At 38.3% G+C, this 19,275-nt stretch overlaps 2 protein-coding genes across 3 annotated transcripts; both read right to left on the minus strand.

Annotated features, from left to right (window-relative positions):
* Positions 1 to 2,934: 2,934 nt before the first annotated feature.
* On the minus strand, positions 2,935 to 6,706 carry foxj1b (forkhead box J1b). The gene is made up of 3 exons (XM_027137544.2): positions 6,452 to 6,706; positions 5,745 to 6,328; positions 2,935 to 4,462 (listed from the first exon to the last, which is right to left on the minus strand). Exons 2-3 carry the CDS (start codon positions 6,279 to 6,281, stop codon positions 3,653 to 3,655), a joined length of 1,347 nt encoding a protein of 448 aa, XP_026993345.1. The 5' UTR covers positions 6,282 to 6,328; positions 6,452 to 6,706; the 3' UTR covers positions 2,935 to 3,652.
* A 1,103-nt stretch (positions 6,707 to 7,809) lies between these two features.
* mgrn1a (mahogunin, ring finger 1a) lies at positions 7,810 to 18,327 on the minus strand. Of its 2 annotated transcripts, XM_027137706.2 has the most exons (17): positions 17,910 to 18,327; positions 17,200 to 17,318; positions 17,028 to 17,116; positions 16,798 to 16,944; positions 16,260 to 16,377; positions 15,080 to 15,146; positions 14,935 to 14,978; positions 14,402 to 14,449; positions 13,960 to 14,028; positions 13,655 to 13,814; positions 12,868 to 12,980; positions 12,396 to 12,622; positions 11,495 to 11,612; positions 10,005 to 10,050; positions 9,711 to 9,827; positions 8,906 to 8,948; positions 7,810 to 8,722 (listed from the first exon to the last, which is right to left on the minus strand). In XM_027137706.2, the coding sequence occupies exons 1-16, from the start codon at positions 17,995 to 17,997 to the stop codon at positions 8,911 to 8,913; spliced, it is 1,608 nt and encodes a 535-aa protein (XP_026993507.2). In that variant the 5' UTR covers positions 17,998 to 18,327; the 3' UTR covers positions 7,810 to 8,722; positions 8,906 to 8,910. The 2 variants fall into 2 exon arrangements, with proteins under 2 accessions (XP_026993507.2, XP_026993506.2); XM_027137705.2 differs by lacking the exon at positions 8,906 to 8,948.
* Positions 18,328 to 19,275: the final 948 nt, after the last annotated feature.

Here is a 19,275-nt window from a genome sequence, read left to right on the forward strand (position 1 = left end):
AGCTATACAATCTTTATTCATGGAAAAAACATACTGCCCACATGCAGCATATTTTAAACACTCGTTTAGCAAAGGAGAGATGTGTGAGCAGAGGCTGTCTGTTGTCTGTGCAGGAGGAAGCATTTCAAAGTGTTCTGCATGTCTATGCGCTGAGGCCCTGCTACACAGACTTTGTCACAGAGGCGTAAACAGCTGGCCAAATTTAGGAGCTTGTATATGTATTTGTATTTGGACAGTTTCAGCACAAAAGATATAATTAGCATATTAAAAACGCATAAAACACAGGCTCTGCATTTTAAATGTTGTGCCAACAAAGGGTGGTTTTGTAAAAGTCTTGTGTGAGCGCAGCCCTTTTACTGCAGTTCAGCCAAAATGACAAGGTTTCTGCTGTGATCGAGGATCTGAATTTTTTTTTTTAATCTGATTTCAAATCTGTATCCAAATCATTAAATGTATTATAAAAGTGGGTGAATTAAAAAAAAAAAAAAAAGATGTGTTAGTTTGATCGTTGACAACAGTTTTGGAGAAGATAGATAATTGAATTTTAAATACATGTCAATTCTACTTTAATTCTACTAGACTAGACTAGAATTCTTTTCTTATTCTTTAATTCAAGGCATATTAATAAAATATACTCAGACAGCTTTACAATAACATTAATAGCCTTATATATTGTGAAAGAGTTGTCAAAGTGATATTTGCAGTCGTCTAACGCAATAAATATGAACAAATGGTGCAGGAGACATAAAGGTTTTATCTCTCACGCACTAAATGTCATCGTCCCATCACAGCTCTCTAAAGAAGTGTTTCCAAAATTACCTTTGCCCTTTAACCTAGTACTGTGGGGGTCCCCCAATCCAGACTAGAATAAAGGGGTTTGTGTGGTTTAGTCAAGCTCTAAATGAGATAAGGAAAGTGTCTCAAAATTAAAAGTCTTCTCAGTTGGACACAAACTCACATTATTTACTTTTCACTTGTATGAAGAAATGTCTAAAAAAAACACAGCAAAATGTGCTTTTTGCTTTGGATGAGACAAACAGAAAATAAAATTGTCCTTAAACGCATATATCTACATACATAAATTTTTGCATCATTGTTGACAAATAAGACTGTGGGAATAAAATTTCATCTTTTCAAATTGTTTTACTTTCATCCAGTTCCTTGTCTTAAATGAAATGAAATGCCATTTTACACAACTTAGCCAAGATAGCAATGAAAAGTGACTTTACATTCCTAATCATAAAGCTGATGCTGAGTGCAGTGGATTTTGCAATCTGTACAGCAAAGCCACCTTGTCTCTCTGTGTGAAATCTGGCTGGCATCCCTACATAACACCTGTAATCAGAGGCTGCCAGCCGCGCCCAGGGGGAAATAAAGCAATGTTGGGCAGCCCTGCCGTGACAGCAGCCCTTGTTCCTGCTGACAGGTCCGCTTGCTGGGCCTGAGTAGAGACTGTGGCCCATATAAATACAGCGCTGAGGCTATGCCGCTGGGGAGATAATGTTATCTGTACTGCCAAGGAGCTCTTCCAGCCCACCTCCACATAAATATGTCTCCCATGGGATGCGCTCATCACCTCCTCCGCTTCCTTAGCCTCTCCACCCACACCATCATCAAGGCTCTAACTCATTTGTGCTATGTCACCAAGGCTGCACATCAGGTTAGTGTGCGTTATCCTCTCCACACGGTGATCCAGCAAACACAAACATGAATACTGAGGAAATGCTTCACATGTTGAACATTGCTTTGTTTAGTCTAACCATAGGGAGCTGGAATCAGCATCCCTGCTTCTCCCTGAAGTTCTAGGAATGTGAATTATACTACGGACCCAGAGGGGTCCCTATAGTGACCACCAGAAGAAGGAGGCAGCGCCAACGTGATTGTATAATCCTTTCCTTTTTATCCTTTTTCATTAAAAAGAGATTTTAAAATGTGAAAGTATTACTTTTTGCCCCAAATGCACTGGAATTTCACTGCTAATGTTTTCCAGTTGTGAGATTTGGAAACTAAAACAAAGCATATACAAAAATAATTAAGTAAAATACTTGCTTAGACACTCTAATTTAGACACTCTCTGATCCCAAACCAGAGCCCAATGTATACATTCAAGAACATGTCCTATTTTTTTCTTGGACTTTAAAATTTTTCATGAATATGATTTGTGAAAAGGTTATCAGTGTCTGAGCTCGTCCAGCCATATTCTTGTTTTACCCATAAATGTAAGGTTCAGCACAGCAGAGGTCTTTGGGGGGACACAGACTCCTTTTTGGTTATTTATTCAGTGCAACTAAAAGTCATTTAAAGGAAGTGGACCAGTCCAGACATGTCTGAAACATATTTGCGCTTTCCTTGTTGATATGTAAACTGGCCTGTCAGTAAAACACACAAGAGCAGGGAAACAGGTATAGAATGATGACCTGTGTGTGGCATCATGTTCAGCTGGAGTGACTGACTCAGGCTCTGTGATCAATATCCAAGCTATTAAAATATAATGAGTTGGTTTTGTGAACAGTGGAAATTCCTAAATTATGATAATGTTTAAAACTCATGTTTCGGTTTGATCAGAAAACCCAGAAAGTTGAAACACCACCAAAAAAGCATATAAAGTAACACTGGTATCACCCACACACACACGGTTGATACTTTATTTATTTAAATGTCCCCTAAAAGATGCTGGGGCAGAAGAAACATGAGGAGGCCACTGGTAATTGAACCTAAAACCTTCTAGTAAAATAGTAAATGGTGGACGTTCTTAAATGCTGAGACTCTTACGTAAAAATATTATATTGCTGGAGATTTATACTAATCCCAGGGACTTACCTTTAAACCAACTATGGTCCGTTTTGTAGTATATAAATGTTTATAATGAGCAACAAGGTTGAAATGGCACTAGAATGAAACGGTCTGACATATAATTACACAACAACCTGCAGAAATGGTTGATCCTTTTATTCAAGTACAGGATATAATTAGATTCAAGTTGCATGTTAGGTAACTCAATACAAATACAAATCTAAAACAGTCCTTGCCTTAACATGATATTGCTCCTAACAATTAATAAAAAATCAGGACAATGGCATTTAAAACAGCTTGTGTAAAAAAAAGAAAGGAATTATAAAAAAGAAAGAAAAAACAAACAACGAAACTGCATTCTCTCACATTTTATCAAATAAATTACAAGGGTGATATACAGGAATGAAACTTAAACACTGCCTCAAAGTGCTTGTGCTGGATTTCTGAAAATCTCTGAAAATATTTCTGCAAAGCACTTTGGCTTGTTGCATCCCCTTTCCATCCAATATCTGATTTTTTTAAGGTGTAAAAATATCACATTCATATTATGACTGTATCTAAAATATCAAGTGAACTAAAATTAATATAGATTTAAATCGATTTATCTACAGAAAATTTGCCTCTACTTTGATATGTTCCATAGTAGTCATTAGCGTGTTATTGAATCCAACCATGATTTAAAAATATTCAAAAAGGAATAAGTATAATTATCAACATTATCATTTTAGCATAGATTCTCAGGAAAAAATCCAAAGCAAGTAAAAAGAATAATTACACAGTTTTCTTGAAACATTCAGTATGCTAATGTAGCAAAACAAAAGTCAGCAGGCCAGCAGACCAGCAGTAACAGTGCATATGTTTAAAGAAACACCTCTCCCTTCTCCCACATATGCATCTCAGAGAAAAATCCTTCACACAGACCATAGCCCTGATCCAGAGATAGAGGAATGGCCTGTGCCTCTTCTTTAACCTCCCAGACTTGCTGCTGCTGAGGCAGATCTGAAAACAGTGCCAGTCCGTCGTAATATTGCTGATGGGTCTGTATCTGCTGTTGCTGCGGCTGCTGCTGGCGCTGAAAGTCTTCCATGCTACATCCCATCATGCTGCTCATTTCCAGGTAAGCACAAGCCTGCTCATCCTCGCTGCTGTACCATTTGGAAACAGTGGACCCATGCTGGTTCTGAGAGGACACCTCGATCTCACAGCCAAGGGAACTCAGTGCAGTGTTGATGTCCAGGTCCTCGAATGTACTGCCATTTCCACTGAGGACATCATCAAACACTGAGGCCAAGTCGAAATCTCCCCGGAGCACATCTGATGTTTTGATCTCACTCGCTAACAGGGGGGACTGGGAAATTCTCCCCAGCTTGCCCCCTCGTTTGGGACAGGCCTGTTTGCGCTTGCTTCCTGCTAAAGGTTCTTGGTAGTTATCCAATCCAGTTTGTGGGTTCCGCTGAGGGCTGTAAGGAGAGCAAGAGGACAGAATTCTGTTTTGTCTCTGGGTGCTGAAATTTGTGGCAGGCATTCTCCTACGTTTGAAGACACCATTCACAAACATGTCTGCATATTGGGGATCGATCTGCCAGAAACCTCCCTTTCCAGGCTCATCCTTCTGCCTGGGGACCTTCATAAAGCACTTGTTCAGAGACAGGTTGTGGCGAATTGAGTTCTGCAAGAGATTGGGATTAGTTAATTAAGGAGAAATGTACCTTTGCTCATGTGTGACTCATTTCTTAGAAACCACAAGTGGTTATACACAAACACTCAGACATCAAGTGCACTACCAGAACATACTGTATTTTCTTCATAATTACAATGTGCAGTGCATTTTTGAAAAAATATGTTTATTTATAATAATGCTGTGCTTCCTACATAATGACCCCTGTAAGGTCTCATTGTACAGCGGGTCGAGGTGTCCTGTTTCCCTGGCCCACTGTGCGCAGTGGGTGGTGCTGGTGGAGATGAACACTGGGGGAGGGGAGTGTTGTGTGTACAGAAAAGCAAATGCTCCTAATGAGGCTCTCTTGTAATGCAGCACTCCATGTTTCTTATGATCAGCTGTGCCACGCTGCCAGCATCTTGCCCCAAGGGGTCAATCATTAAAGAGACAGGCCCCAGGATACACTACGGCTCTTGGGTTTAGTGGGTTCAGTTTCCAGCTACAGTCCCCAGCTAAGGCTTTACTTTACCTGAGCATCTGAACACATATCACAGTAAACACTGCACAGTCTGAGAGGATGGACTTGGACTGGTGGTCTGAGTTTGTTATTGTTTATATAAGTGTTTTATGTAGGATTTATCTTATTATTCCATGCATAGGCTATATACAGATAAGTAATTCATTGTTGGTATAGTTTTTGTTTTTTTGTGTCCCACACAAGAACTAAAAATAAATAATAGCTTATATTTAAATAAATTTTATTCGTAGCTCATTACTAAAAGACTAAAGCACACAAGATTATTCTAATAATACACATAGCCCTGAGATCAATTAGAATAGGATGCAATTACACTGGTTTAAATTATACATCTCTATGGTTGCTTTTATATTACGGAAGAAAAATAAATGTAAATATAATAATAATAATAATAATAATAATAATAATAATAATAATACTTATTATTATTATTATTATTTATACTATATTATTATTTACTATATTATAATATATTATAGTATACTATATAATTATTTATTATATTATATTATATTAGTATTTACTATATTTTTCTTTATTATATTATATATTATGTTATACTATAGTAGTATATATTATATTATACTATAATTATATATTATATTATACTATATTATTTATTATATTACACTATATTATACTATATTATATTATACTTAACTACAGGTGTTTGTCAAGCCCTTGAACGAAAAACCACTTTGTAAAGAGCTTTTGAACTTTTTTGAAGAAAATGACAGTATATATGTACTTTACCTGCCAGCTGGGCTCAGCATGTCTGTAGTAGCAGAAGTTTTCTGTGATCCAGCTGTAGATGGCGGACAGGGTGATTTTGGTCTTCTTGCTGGCTTGCATGGCCATGCATATGAGTGTGGCGTATGAGTATGGCGGTTTCACATGAGGGTTAGTTTTATAATCGACCTCCTCATGCGGCTGAGCTCCGCTGAGCCCGTACATCTGCGTGTAGACGCTCGATCCGGCCAGTTTGCTGCAGGAGGCGGCGGGATTTCCGGGAGTGTGTGCAGTGCCCGAGGCAGCTGTGTCACCGGCAGGAGGGCTGGAGGGAGACTCTGTGCTACCCGCCGGGTGCAGGAGCTGCTGCGGTCGCCATCCGAACCCGGGCGCTCTGTCTGGAGCCGCGCTCACTATGGAGAAGTTCTGTAGCCAGTGCAGACTCGTTAGACTGTCATCAAAGCTCACAGCGCCGCCCGCATCCTCCTCATCCTCCGGATGAAGCAGCATCCATTTCTCCTTGAACTTCTTGGCGATATCTGGACTCGTCAACACGGGCATCGTTATCGGGACACGATCTCCTTTATTTTCAACACGTCTCGGATTTCCTAAAGGGGGAGAAATATACACATTACACCTGAGCTTGCAAAATTAAATTTGCGTTTTTATTAATGAATGCACTATTAATGGATTTGAATCCAAATGAAAAAAGGAGCATTAGGCTTGATTACCTAGGCGGTGGGGAGAATTGCTGAACCTGTTGCGAACCTGTAGCCTCTTCCCTGGTGCTAGTCCTTTAGATGGAGGAGGAGGAGGAAGAAAAAGCTCAACAAGTGCATTCACTCTTAAGGAGACGAGATGCTTGAAATTCAGTCACTCCATTCTTCTTCGAAAGAAATTAGATCCACCTCAAAACTAGCAGGTCCAACGCATCATGGTCCACAATGCAGAGAAACCGGGAGTCAGACTTTAAAACGGTCGCGTGAGCTCTTAACTGCCCTTTAAAAGCGCTCGCGCTCTGATTGGCTGTCTGGAGCCGCGAGTGTCGCGTATCGTCGTGTTGAGAAAATACACCGATGGGAGTGTCTTTACCAGAATACGAGCACAAAAACACAAAAGGGACATTTGTGTCAGAATGCATCAGTCTGATAATCAATAGATTTAATCGTTGCAGAATTACAGGTGGATTTGAGCCTATGGAGATGCGCACGTGCAGCATCTTTTAACATGATGCACCATTTTATTTCAGTGCTTTAGGTATATAAACACGTGCATTGTATTAAGAGCGATGTGCAATTTTAGACAAATTATCACTTTTTCACAATTAACACTATAAGCTTTATTCAACTTTATTCAATCTATAGTGGGTTTGTAGTTGTTTCTGTAAGACGATGTATTTACATGAACTAGACTTGCTGAGGTTTAATCTCGTTTCATAATCATTTGTATGTGAATGGCGTTATAACCGACACACGCGCACGTTACACTAAGAGAGAGAGAGTGTGGTGAAGTCACGCGCCAAGTCTGGAGGAAAGGCGCTAAATGAGCGCGGGCGCACAGGTCACCCGCCACACAGCGCGCCTGAGGGAGACTGATCACATTACACCTTACACACTCTATCACCAACCCATCTGAATTTTTTATGGGGTTTTTTTTGACACTCACAAAACCAATAACGAACACGTTAATTTGAAAAACGTCACTACTTATGATTATTTACCGGACAAACGTGTTATTTTGTGCGCTTGGTGTTTACTCAAGGTGAGCCCACAGCGCCCCCTTGCTGCAGTATATAGTTACTGAGCCTCCCATATTTATTACTATTTAATTTTATCTCTTTACAATTATGTCTTTGCTTCTTCCTTTATCTTTCATTGTTTATTTGCTTCTTTTTTATTCTTAATTTATTTCTTTAAGTGTTGTTATCCACTTCTGAATAAAAAAGCTTTTAAAGGATTTTCACTGCCTAAATTTCAAAAAAGGTCAATAGCAGCAGGCTTCCTTTTATCACCTTGTGTAATCACTATAATGTATTGTGTATCCAAGATGTTAGGACCAGACTGATTGAATGAAAGCACAACAGGAAGCATTCATGTACAGCACTTTATGATAAAATGATTTAACTACATACAAATATACAATATTCATTCTACAGGGTGTAAAAGCATCGGATCACCAAAAAGCCACGGTTCTGATAAATTAAACTGGCTTTCAGTCAGAGATTAAATTTAACCTCAGGCCAAAACAATTTAGTCTAAGCTTAATATATATCAAGAACTTTTTTGGAAATAAAAAGACCATTAAAAGCTCAGTGACGTGCTTACAGTATCTAAATATGAACACTTTGACCAAACACATAGACTAACAGACATATACAACAGACAACAGAATATTTTGATGGTTATCTTGTAGTAGACGACTTGACTTAGTGCTCACTTAGCGATACGTTTAAACTTAAACCATATGGAAAAAAAATGAAATAAATGGATCTACATGATTTGATCAAACCATATATGATTGCACTATCACTGTAAAAAGTAGTGTCCTTAAAATAAATATCGTCACTACAATTAGAGATCAGAGCAGTGAGATATTTGTACATTAGGTTGGGAACGTCAGTGATACTAGCCAGCCCCCTTAGAGAATATAAAGCAAGGGGCCGCTTTCATAATTGATTGGAAGACGCTAAAAAAAAGATTCAACTGAAAATAATGTCAGTGTATAGGAGATATGTAGTTCATAGCAGAAGGACATTAGTCTGAGCCTTTTAGATGAGCAGTGGTGTTTCTTAATGGCTTTAAGAGACAATAGTGATTGTGCTATTCTTAGAAGGAGACTCTTGAGTGAAGCAGAAAGGCTAATGCAGAGGCACACAGGAGTGTAGTGCTGCTAGGGGCTGAGGAGCTCGTCCTCGATGCACAGGCTGCTGGGGAGGCAGAGCAAAGGCTGGATGGAGCTGCTGGTGCTCTGACTCTTCAGACTCTCAATGGACCCTGATGACCCTGAAAAGAGGACTACGGTATGACGAATGTTGCTACATTAAAAAATTTAGGTAGTTTCTATAAAGCATAACAGTTTAATATTTAAAAGCAGAACAATATTAAGAAAAGCCATAGGCTGTTAATGCATACAAGAATAAAGTGAAAGCTGCTAAAGTGATAGCTCAGTGTACTACTCCTACATACCGTTACTAACATTCTTCAACAGCAGTAGACCAGGACTCAGATGCTGAGTAAGTTGAGAGTAAGTTCAGGTCAGATTAACAGAGAGAAGGTTAGAAAACAGAACAGCACACAAGCATCAGACTGTAAAAGCAAGGCAAAGCCATATTTGAAGTCAAAGCAATCCAGCAGGAGGTAAAAATAAAGCTGTCAAACGATTAAACAATTTATCATGGCTAATAGCATTGTTTTTGTCAAAATTAAAAGTTAACTTTGACTCTAAGCAGATTTTTTTTTACAGGCCTGCAGTGTTTGGTGGATGGCGCTTTCAAATGCACTAAATGAAAGAAGTGTGTAAAGATGATGTAAAATAAAGTGCATAATGTTCCGCGCCTTATCTGAACTTTTCTAATTGCAATGCACAGTAACACTAAATTATTTACGGTTATTTACTGTTATTGGTTTTCTCAATCATTCAACAATAAATTACATTAGTGCAATTATATTAGAGGTTACAAATAAACATAGAGGTGTTCAAGACTTACTGATATCATTGTGTTAACTTCAACCGCTTTACTTTAAAGCTAAAAACTAATTATATGTCAGCAACCAGGAGTAAAACAAGGGGTAGTCCTTGCACACTTGCTAAAAAAATATTGACACAGGAAGGGAATAAGTAATGAAGCAAATACTGACACAGGGAGGGAAGTGTAAGATCGTAGCTTGTACAGAAGCAGTGTGCTGGAGTGTTCAGAGAATGTTTAGGGGTTGTTGGCGGCCGTGTGTAATCCACACACATAAAGGTTAGGATGAAGGAGAGCTCACTCACCAGGCAGTGCCAGGTCGGCAGAGGGATCACTCTCAGTACGGCTCAGGCTGCTGCGCACACTGTGGCAGTCCTGCAGGATCTCACTTACAGACACCCCCACAGACATGCCCTCTGAACCTACACACAGACACACACAGAAAAATACACAGACACACACAGATGCACAGACACACACAGACGCACGCACACAAAATGCTGTTACATCACACTTCAATCCTAATACAGGTTATCTCCAATCCTAGTGCCAATCTAACTCAAATAAAATAATCTCCTTTCTTTCCAATGCAGATTCACCTGTGTTAGGGGATCCTGGATCGGATTCTATCCCATCTACTGTCGCCTACATTTGGTGGAGGAAAGACAAAACAGCTTTAGAGCACTGAACAGCTGAAACAATAATGTACACAGTTACAACAATGCCTTTTGTAACCAGAGCGTTTTCTCAGTTAACTGAATGAGCCAGTTATAAAAAGAACCTTTGGTCTCATTCCTTCCTTCATTCCTTTGTTCTTATTTATTGCAAATATATAATATGTTTGCTTTAATTTCAGATATTTTCTAATATTCTTAATTTTTTTATACAAGTATTAGAGATGGGTGACAAATTAAAAGAAAAACAGCACCTCTGTAATGCTGCAGACTAGAGGCACTTCACTAGAGTGAAGGATCACTGGAAACAATAGAAAGTTATTCTGACTAATCAAACTTTCATCTTGTTTTCTTCATGCAGTTAAAATGTCTTTATGGTCATAATTGCCAAGAATTTTAGATGCACAGGGTTTCAGGTCTCAGTGAATGGTTTAACAAGTGTAATTTATGTAAATCATATATCATGGCTGTCACAGTCACCACATCTTAACTTAATTAAACACCAATGGAAACTGTCTGCCATTATCACATCACTGTTTGACAGAGAAACTTTTGGACGATTGGCATTTCCTCAACCTAGTACAGTTCTCCAGACACATTACGCTAATATACACAATATTCTATTCAATTCATTCATTCATTCATTTTCTACCGCTTATCCAAACTTCTCGGGTCACGGGGAGCCTGTGCCTATCTCAGGCATCATCGGGCATCAAGGCAGGATACACCCTGGACTTAGCGCCAGCCCATTGCAGGGCACACACACACTCTCATTCACTCACACACTACAGACAATTTTCCAGAGATGCCAATCAACCTATCATGCATGTCTTTGGACAGGGGGAGGAAACCGGAGTAAACCCCCGAGGCACGGGGAGAACATGCAAACTCCAAACACACCAGGTGGAGGCAGGAATCGAACCCCCAAACCCTGGAGGTGTGAGGCAAATGCGCTAACCACTAAGTCTCCGTGACCCCCTTCTATTCAATTCAATTCAAATTTATTTGTATAGCACTTTTAACAACGAACATTGTCTCAAAGCAGCTTTAAATAAATATAAAAAGATTAAAATTAGATTGGAGTTAAGATAAGAATATTAAATATTGTGTTTTTTTCTTTTACCTTGTCACCTATGTATATTTAAATATGAAAATCACTGTGAGATGTAATTCTAGAATGAGAATTTTTGTGTGAGGCTGTTATTTATTTTGTAGTCAATCATTGTGAACTCCTTCTAGTGAAAGAAGTATGAGAAAAAAGTCATCACAGCAAACAACAAACTGTAAACAGCCTCCTTTAATGTTCTACTCAATAAAGTAGTCCAACAGTGTACATTGGTTAAAACTATGAGGTTATTAATAAACCATGTGAGAAAGCAAGGGTGCTGTGTGTAGGCAAGATGGTGAGAACAGACCTCAGTAGGTGCTGGACTGTAGGGCCGTACAGGTCGAGGCTGAGCATCAGACAGATCAGACAGATGCTCCTCATCATCCTCCTCCTCCTGGATTGGAGATGTGGGGGAGCGTGTAGACCTGCAGAAAATAACATCATGTATAATGCAAAAAAATTAAGGCTTGGGGCTTCCTTGCATTGTTTATGTGCAACTCTCTTGGACACAAAAGGGCAAATGTTATTTATTTTTACACTGTGTCAGTATTGCAAAAGATATTTGAATAAATCTGATTAGACTGTACAGACTTGACTTACATTTGTATATAAATCACAAATACTCACTCTTCAGTCTGGTATTAGAGTACTAACAACATAAGTGGGTGTTTTTTATCACGTGTGTGTGAAGATTACATAGAACATAAAGCTTTTCTAATAAGCCCAGCACAGACAATTAAATTGAATCCCAGGTCCACCAGTCTGCCACTGCTGGGCCCCTGAGCATGGCCCTCGACCACCAATTCCTCAGATGTATAAAATTGAAGTTGATACGGGGATCTGCCAAATGCCATAAATGTAAAATGTAGACAAAGTGAAATCTGACAGCAGACACACTTGGTTTGAATCTGATTTTAAAGGTGTTATTTGTTGCTTATTTCAATGCCACAAAAACATGCAACATAACAGACATTTAGAACCCTTTTCTTAGCTGTAGCCTTAAGCAAACTAATTGTAGTTGTTATTTATATTTAGCATATTTTCTATTGTTATTGTTTAAAGTTGATTATTATTGCTGGTGTTATGGGGTGATTTATAGCATATAATGCATATAAAGCATTATATATGACATATAATGACAAAGAAATCAGTACAACCTACAGTAAAAATGGATTGCTGTATTTAACAGTTACATGATAAGGCATTACCCATCTGGTGACTTGCTGAGTTTGGGCTTCAGAGCCAGCGGATCTGCACTGAGCTCCACGGTGCTCTGCTGCTTCATGCTCAGGGTCAGTGGGTCACCTATTTCTTCTGAGTACTGAACTTCTTCATACAGAGGAGCTGAGGGAAGAGCAGGAGACGCAGGCTGCACGCCGTTTAGGGCCTCGAGCAGGGACACAGGCTCATAACCGGGAGGGATGTTCTCAGAGTTCTGCAGTCCAGCATAAGAGGTAAAAATGTAAGCAGAATCAAAACACTCTCAAATCACTGATTATGATTGTATCAAATTTTAAATCTGTGCCAGTTCATATAATGTTGTAAAAACAGCAAGAAAAACGGAGTCCATGTGCTAAGGTATAATAGTAATATCATAATAATAATAATGATATGGATAATAGACTGATAATTAATCAGATAATCAAAAAATAGAAATAAAAAAACTCCTTAGTTTTATACCGAATTCTCTGTGTTGTCTGAGCTCTGAGACAGCACCGGACTAAAGGGGACAGAAGAGATCACTCCTGCAGGTTTCTTCCTCACTGCACGGATTTGTAGTAGTGCTCTAAAGGCTAGTGAAGAGAAAAGGGCCATGTAAGGACAAGAGACCAGGAACTGATGCACTACAAATAAGCAAACACAGCTGTTGCACCCTCTTTACAAGGAGCCCAAATGTTCCCAGATTCATTTTAGCAACAAAAGAGGTAAACATTTGTAAATGTTTAATAAAAGGGCTTTGTTTCTCGTGTGCCTGACTGCATACATCTCAGGGGCTTTCTATAGTTTGTTTTCACTTTAAAACTACCACTTCGTAACTTTTGAAATCTACAGTTCTTTCACTTTTAAACACATAACATTGTTAACACACAAACCTCAATAACTCATCGATTCAAGCGTAAAAGTTTTTCTGACCCAATGGTATCGAGTGCTGTATGTTTTTGAAGGAATAAATAAAAATTCCTTTCATATGGTCCACTCTGCCCAACGATATACGATTCCTGTCCAGCAGGTGTCACTGTGTATCAAAAGTCAGCTAAACAATCTGTACTGCACACATCAACAACAGCCATTTACAACCCCATCCAGCTAATATAAATAAAGACAATCCAGAGAGAACAGAGAAAGTTCCATTCAGCCTTCATCCATTCTGCCTGACTGGCTGGAATGCACCATCACGCTAAGAAAACATTACTGGGCCGGTTCCAAATACCAGCCAAGAGTATGCATTGATTAATGAGATGCTTACGCAGTCGGCAGATAGGGCAGTTGTTGGCTTGGTAACGTAGTGTGTCAGCACACGCATTGCAGAGACAAAGGTGCCTGCAGGGGAGAATGAGTGTGTCGCGCAGGTCTGACAGGCACACCACACACTCACTGCTGTTGTCACTGTTCTCGTCTTCTACAGACTGATGGGAAAATAAACATACGGTCATAGAACACAAAGATTAAGGACACACTCATTCGTGTAATAACAGCTAGTTGTAAATTATTAGTGAAGGCTCATGGGTTATTGCTTGATTGTCACTAGTTTGGTACAGTGGCTTGATTTACCTTTGTCTCTTGATTGTTCTTATTCTCGATGCCATAAATCTCTTGCAGTAGGTAGCTGACGCGATCAACCTGCATGATGGCGTCAGAACAAGGATTAACACTAGGACAGAAGGTCAGAGCTTAAGTTTGTATTTGCCCTGAAATCTAACCATATATGCAGTCAGGGCAGCTCAGACAGTTTTATCATGTCTAACGCCTCCATGCGTACATGCTCTACTCACATTTCCCTCTACCGCTACCTCTGACTGAGACTCCTAAATGTAGTAGTACTTATTAATTATTCATTTATTAGATTTTTGGATTAGTGATCTCTATTTACATGTGGTAAAAGATTGAGAAGTAAATGCCACGCTGAACCTAAAACATGAGCAAGTAAATAAGGAACATAGTGTAATAAATATAAAGTGAATAGAAATAATGATCATCTTTATACCACACTTACAATTTGCTTCTGCTTCAAAGGCTTCACTGAAAAACTGCCATCAACATGCTGCACAATAAAAAACAAAATCAATTGTGAAAAAATAAAAACCCCTGAAAACAAAGACGACTACTTTATCATCATGTTAATGCGAGTTTAGTCACAGGTTCTTCCAAAAACATTTTGCACACATCTAAATGTCAGCAGGGCAGAGGAAATATGTTCATATTTTTTAATATTTATGGAGAAATATTTTTAAATAAAATACCTTTCAAACCCAGCACTAAATGTCTGGAGACTTGGACCCCATATTTATTTTTTCACAAGCCAAACACATCTCAGTAGATAAAACCAAACCAAAATCCAGTTATACACCTTCCCCATCAGAATGCCTGTTTACACTTCTAAATATGATCTATCTCTGAACCTTTTTTTACTTGTCCATGTATTTAAGGTATATAAAAAAATCAAAGGATGATGCATGAAGGATCAAAAATAATATTTCTTTAATTATACTATTTAATATTCATACAAGTACAAAATTCATTACATACCCGTTCGAATGCTGCTAAAAGCACATGAGCGTGTCCAACAACATCTGTAAAAGCAAAGAATGTTAATCAAATGGACTAATCACTGTGAAACATGACATAAACCTGACGTTACATAGAATGTTTCTGTTATCGTCATGAAACCTACCATCTCCATCATCCACAACTGCGTGAACCACCAGAGGGAAAACACCTCTGTCCAGGTCAAAGTTCAGCTACGAAAAGGAACTTTAATTATAAGTCATCTTTATATTATCATAACCTTTTATACAAAATCTTTTCATTTCCAAAATCTGTGAGAAAAAATATTCTTTGTGTAAATACAGAATATAAAGCAGATCCACAGTGGACACAATTACTACAGTCAGCCCTGCTGTCACAAGAGGACGACCTGGGAAGGCCTGGTCTGGGTCATGTGCCCAGGAGAGGTTAGTAGCCAAACTATAATGGTCAGAAATGTCAGCTTGTGCACTTAAATCTACAGTTCATCGGATGCATTAATATTTCCATAGTTTTGTAAAATGGTTTGTTCCACTTCATTTTCACAGAAAGCGCCTCCACACCCACAACCTTGTGGCTCATTAGACACTTTCTCCTACGTAAACAATATGTAAATCTCTAGCTATTTTTACTATCATTTGTGTTTGCAAAGATGTCGCAGAAGTCAAGTGCAGACAAACAAATGCAAACAGACGGACTATGTAAACTATATGTCCAAAACTATCTGGACACCTTACCATCAGCCTCACATGTGCAAATGTATGCTACAAAGTGGCTCCGTGTGCATTACATATTTCCCTTCACCTGATCAAAGGATTCCAAACATGTTCCAGCACAACACTACGCCTGTGCACAAAGCGAATCCAATAAAGACATGGCTTGCTATGGCTGGAAGCACAGGAGTGGCCTGTAGAGAGAACTGACCTCAACCCCACTCAACAGTGTCTGACTTCAATAATGCTCGTGTGTACACTCAAAATTTAGCACAAAGCCTTCACAGAAGAGTGGAGGTTATTATAACTGCAGAAAGGGACCAGTTCCATAGCAATGGTTTTGGAATGGGATATTCAACATGTGATGGTCTGGTGTTCTCATACTTTCTCGTGTTTTTTTTTTAGTGAAATTAGCAAATATGTATTTTTTGTTTCTGTGTGTTTCTTGGGGCCCTTATTAAATGGCTGTTGTTACAGTACAAGATTCATAATGAGGTTGTTTTTTAAACCATTAAAAGAAACAATATATAACTTATGAAGGCAATTTGTTTAAATTAGTTTTATAAATACAGAGCTATTAGCAAAGCTGACATGTTCAATATTTATGATCCTCACCTCCTCCGGTTTCCATCTAGTGAAATCAATCTTGAAAGACGGCAGAGAAAACTGTTGGTTTATCCCTCTCTTATAGCAGACTGTCTCAGATGCCATGGCTGGGGTTTTTGAAGTATAGCTTACAAACAAACAATCATTATTAAAAATGTTACAGACACCCAGCCTAATGTTATAGCGCAGTGCTTTTCCACAGTTAAATGTACACATTGCCATCAGACTGCATATAACATAGAATAGATTATATTTGATTCAGATGTTTTTATGACTGTTAAGAGTTAAGTATAAACTCAGAAGTATTTTTATTTGTGTGTGCTACAGTTTCTATGGCAGTGAAGTGGACTAAAGTAGTGTTGTATTTCTCTGGGATCAGGTAACAGACAGGACTTTGAGACTACTGTATGTTGAGCATATTCACATGACCTACATGCTTCCTTTGACCTGTAGCAATCACCTGCAGGATCTGGGCATAATCTCAAGTGCAATTACAATGTAGAAAAACAGGACAGAATTTGTATAGTTTACACTAAAGAGTACTTACACTGCAACCCCATTAGAAAACTCCTCAAACGCCTGGCAGTATAGTGTGATGGCCACCCTGGCATCAGTGTCAAAGTAAAACTCCACGCCATACAAAACTCCTGCATTTCCAGCTTCCTCTGCAGTGCTTTCAGTTTCAGCTTTGTACCTGAATACAAAGGTACAAAGGTAACATCTAAAGCTTTATTTTTAGTGTCAGAAAATTGTTCTCAAGATGCTAAACGTGACTACCTAACAAGCCGTAAGGAGTCTTTCCTGATGTTCACTAGACTCCTTAGTGTCTTGACGGGCTCGTGAGGTGCAGGGGTCACATAGGGAAACTGGAACAATAAGAAAGGAAATATTTTAGTATGAGGATATTTATAGGTTTCAAAGAACATCTGCAATCATTCAGCTGTCTTACCTGAACAGGTCGGTTGCCTAAAAAATTCAAATCCATGTTTTCTCCAAACAGATATCCCTCTGGATGGGGGGTGTCAAATTTCTGCCCACCCATAAAAAAGTGACTGGTGAAATAATTTCCTGCAATAAGAAATTATAATGTTTAGCATGAATTTTTGGCTTAATGGCATGAAACAAAGTTCATGTTAGGTCAGGTTTAAGCAAGTAAGCAAGTCAGTGGATTTCACAATGTGGTCGAGTTCCATGATATACAGCCGGGGATCTGTGATTTCATTACCACTGTGATGGTGATAGAGATCACTGTTACCTTGTCACATAGGTACAGAAAGACCATTTTGCAGTTTATAGCCTAAGTTAAAAAAAATATTTTATTTTAAAAAATCATTACTTTTTGGTTATACTTCACTAATTAAAAAAAACCTAAATAAACAAACAAAAAAACCTACTCCTTTTGTCTAATGTACCTATCATGTGAAATTTTAGTGTTTAAATCTGTATTGAGAGAGATTTCTGTCTGTAAACAGCTGGAGAACCCCTGGCATGCAGTATGTGACAAATCTGATGCCTAAAATCTCTTTCTCCTTCTCAAAAGTAAGGATCCGTCATCTCAATCCATAATCAGTGCTAAACTGTTCGCCAGGTCTGAGTGTTTAGCAACAAATTTGTATATCATTTGCATATCTGTATATGTAATGAGCAGTAAAGTCTTACCGGATTTGGGAGGATATCTGTAAGCGGAATTAGCCTGAATATCAATGTCTTCAACTCCAGCAATTCTTCGACTAAGTATTGAGCCCATGTTGTAACAGTAACGTCCAGCTGGAAAGCTTGGAACTATAATGACAGCAGGAAGGTAACTGTTTTTAGCTTCACGCTTATGTGCTAATGTTTCCGTCCACCGTTACAGATGCATTCCCATCTTTCCTGTTAAATATGTTGCGTTCATTTCTGATCCCACAAAAGCATTATCCTGCATAAGGGTGAACATCAAATATGTTGAACACCCACTCGAGGCGACAGACAAAGAGAAGTCGAATAAAAAAATGATATATGTGCACAATATTACTAACAATCCCACAGTGATCCAGACTCGTCACTTGGAAACAACACGAGCGACGCCGCGAGACGTGAATTCGTAGCGCTGTGCATTGTGGGTAATGTAGTAAATAACAAAACGAACCGGTGCAGCATTTCTTTCTTAACGCTTTACAGTATGTATCATGTGGATTATTTAACTGTAACAGCCAGAACAGACGTGTTTATTCCTCTTATTCCACAGTGATTCAACACATTTAAACAGTCACTCTAACCAGACACTGTATGTCTTATTATTGCCTGTATTTTTGTTGTTATTGTTGTTGTTATTATTATTATTATTAGTAGTAGTAGTAGTAGTAGTAGTAGTAGTAGTAGTAGTAGTAGTATGATTGTTGTCGTTAGTGGTAGTATTATACGTAGCATTATTATTATTATTATTATTATTATTATTATTATTATTATTATTATTATTATATAGTCCATGCTGCTGTGACATTGCCATCTATAATAAATCTATAATGTATTATGTGCATTATTTAACTGTAACAACCAGAACAGACGTGTTTTATACCACAGTGATTCAAAACATTAAACAGTCACTCTGACCAGACACTGTATTTTTCTCTTTATTAGAGTTATTACAAACAAACAAACAAACAAATAAATAAATAAATAAATAAATAAAACATGTTACTATGAAACCGTAAAGGCAAAAATCCTCTGTCCTAAAATATTTTCCTTTGTTAAATAACACGTTTAATCTGTTTATCCTTAGGCTTAAATTATATGAAGTGTCTAACACTACTAAAGATAATCCTATTATATAAATCACTTGAAATACAATAGAAACTACAGAGCTGTTAGGGACGGTTAATTAAAACGAACACCTATTGATTTATGATTTATTTTGGAAGATACCTCCGTGATAACATATATGCGTTCGATCCAATGTAGTAAAATAATATAAACATTGACCGGACTGCGCAAATGTGGTGCAGGCCAGTCACAGCTAAAGCACTTTTTATGGTGCCTTTGTACT

The sequence above is a fragment of the Tachysurus fulvidraco genome, chromosome 8 (assembly GCF_022655615.1).
Source record: "Tachysurus fulvidraco isolate hzauxx_2018 chromosome 8, HZAU_PFXX_2.0, whole genome shotgun sequence".
In the NCBI taxonomy this organism is placed as follows: Eukaryota; Metazoa; Chordata; class Actinopteri; order Siluriformes; family Bagridae; genus Tachysurus; species Tachysurus fulvidraco.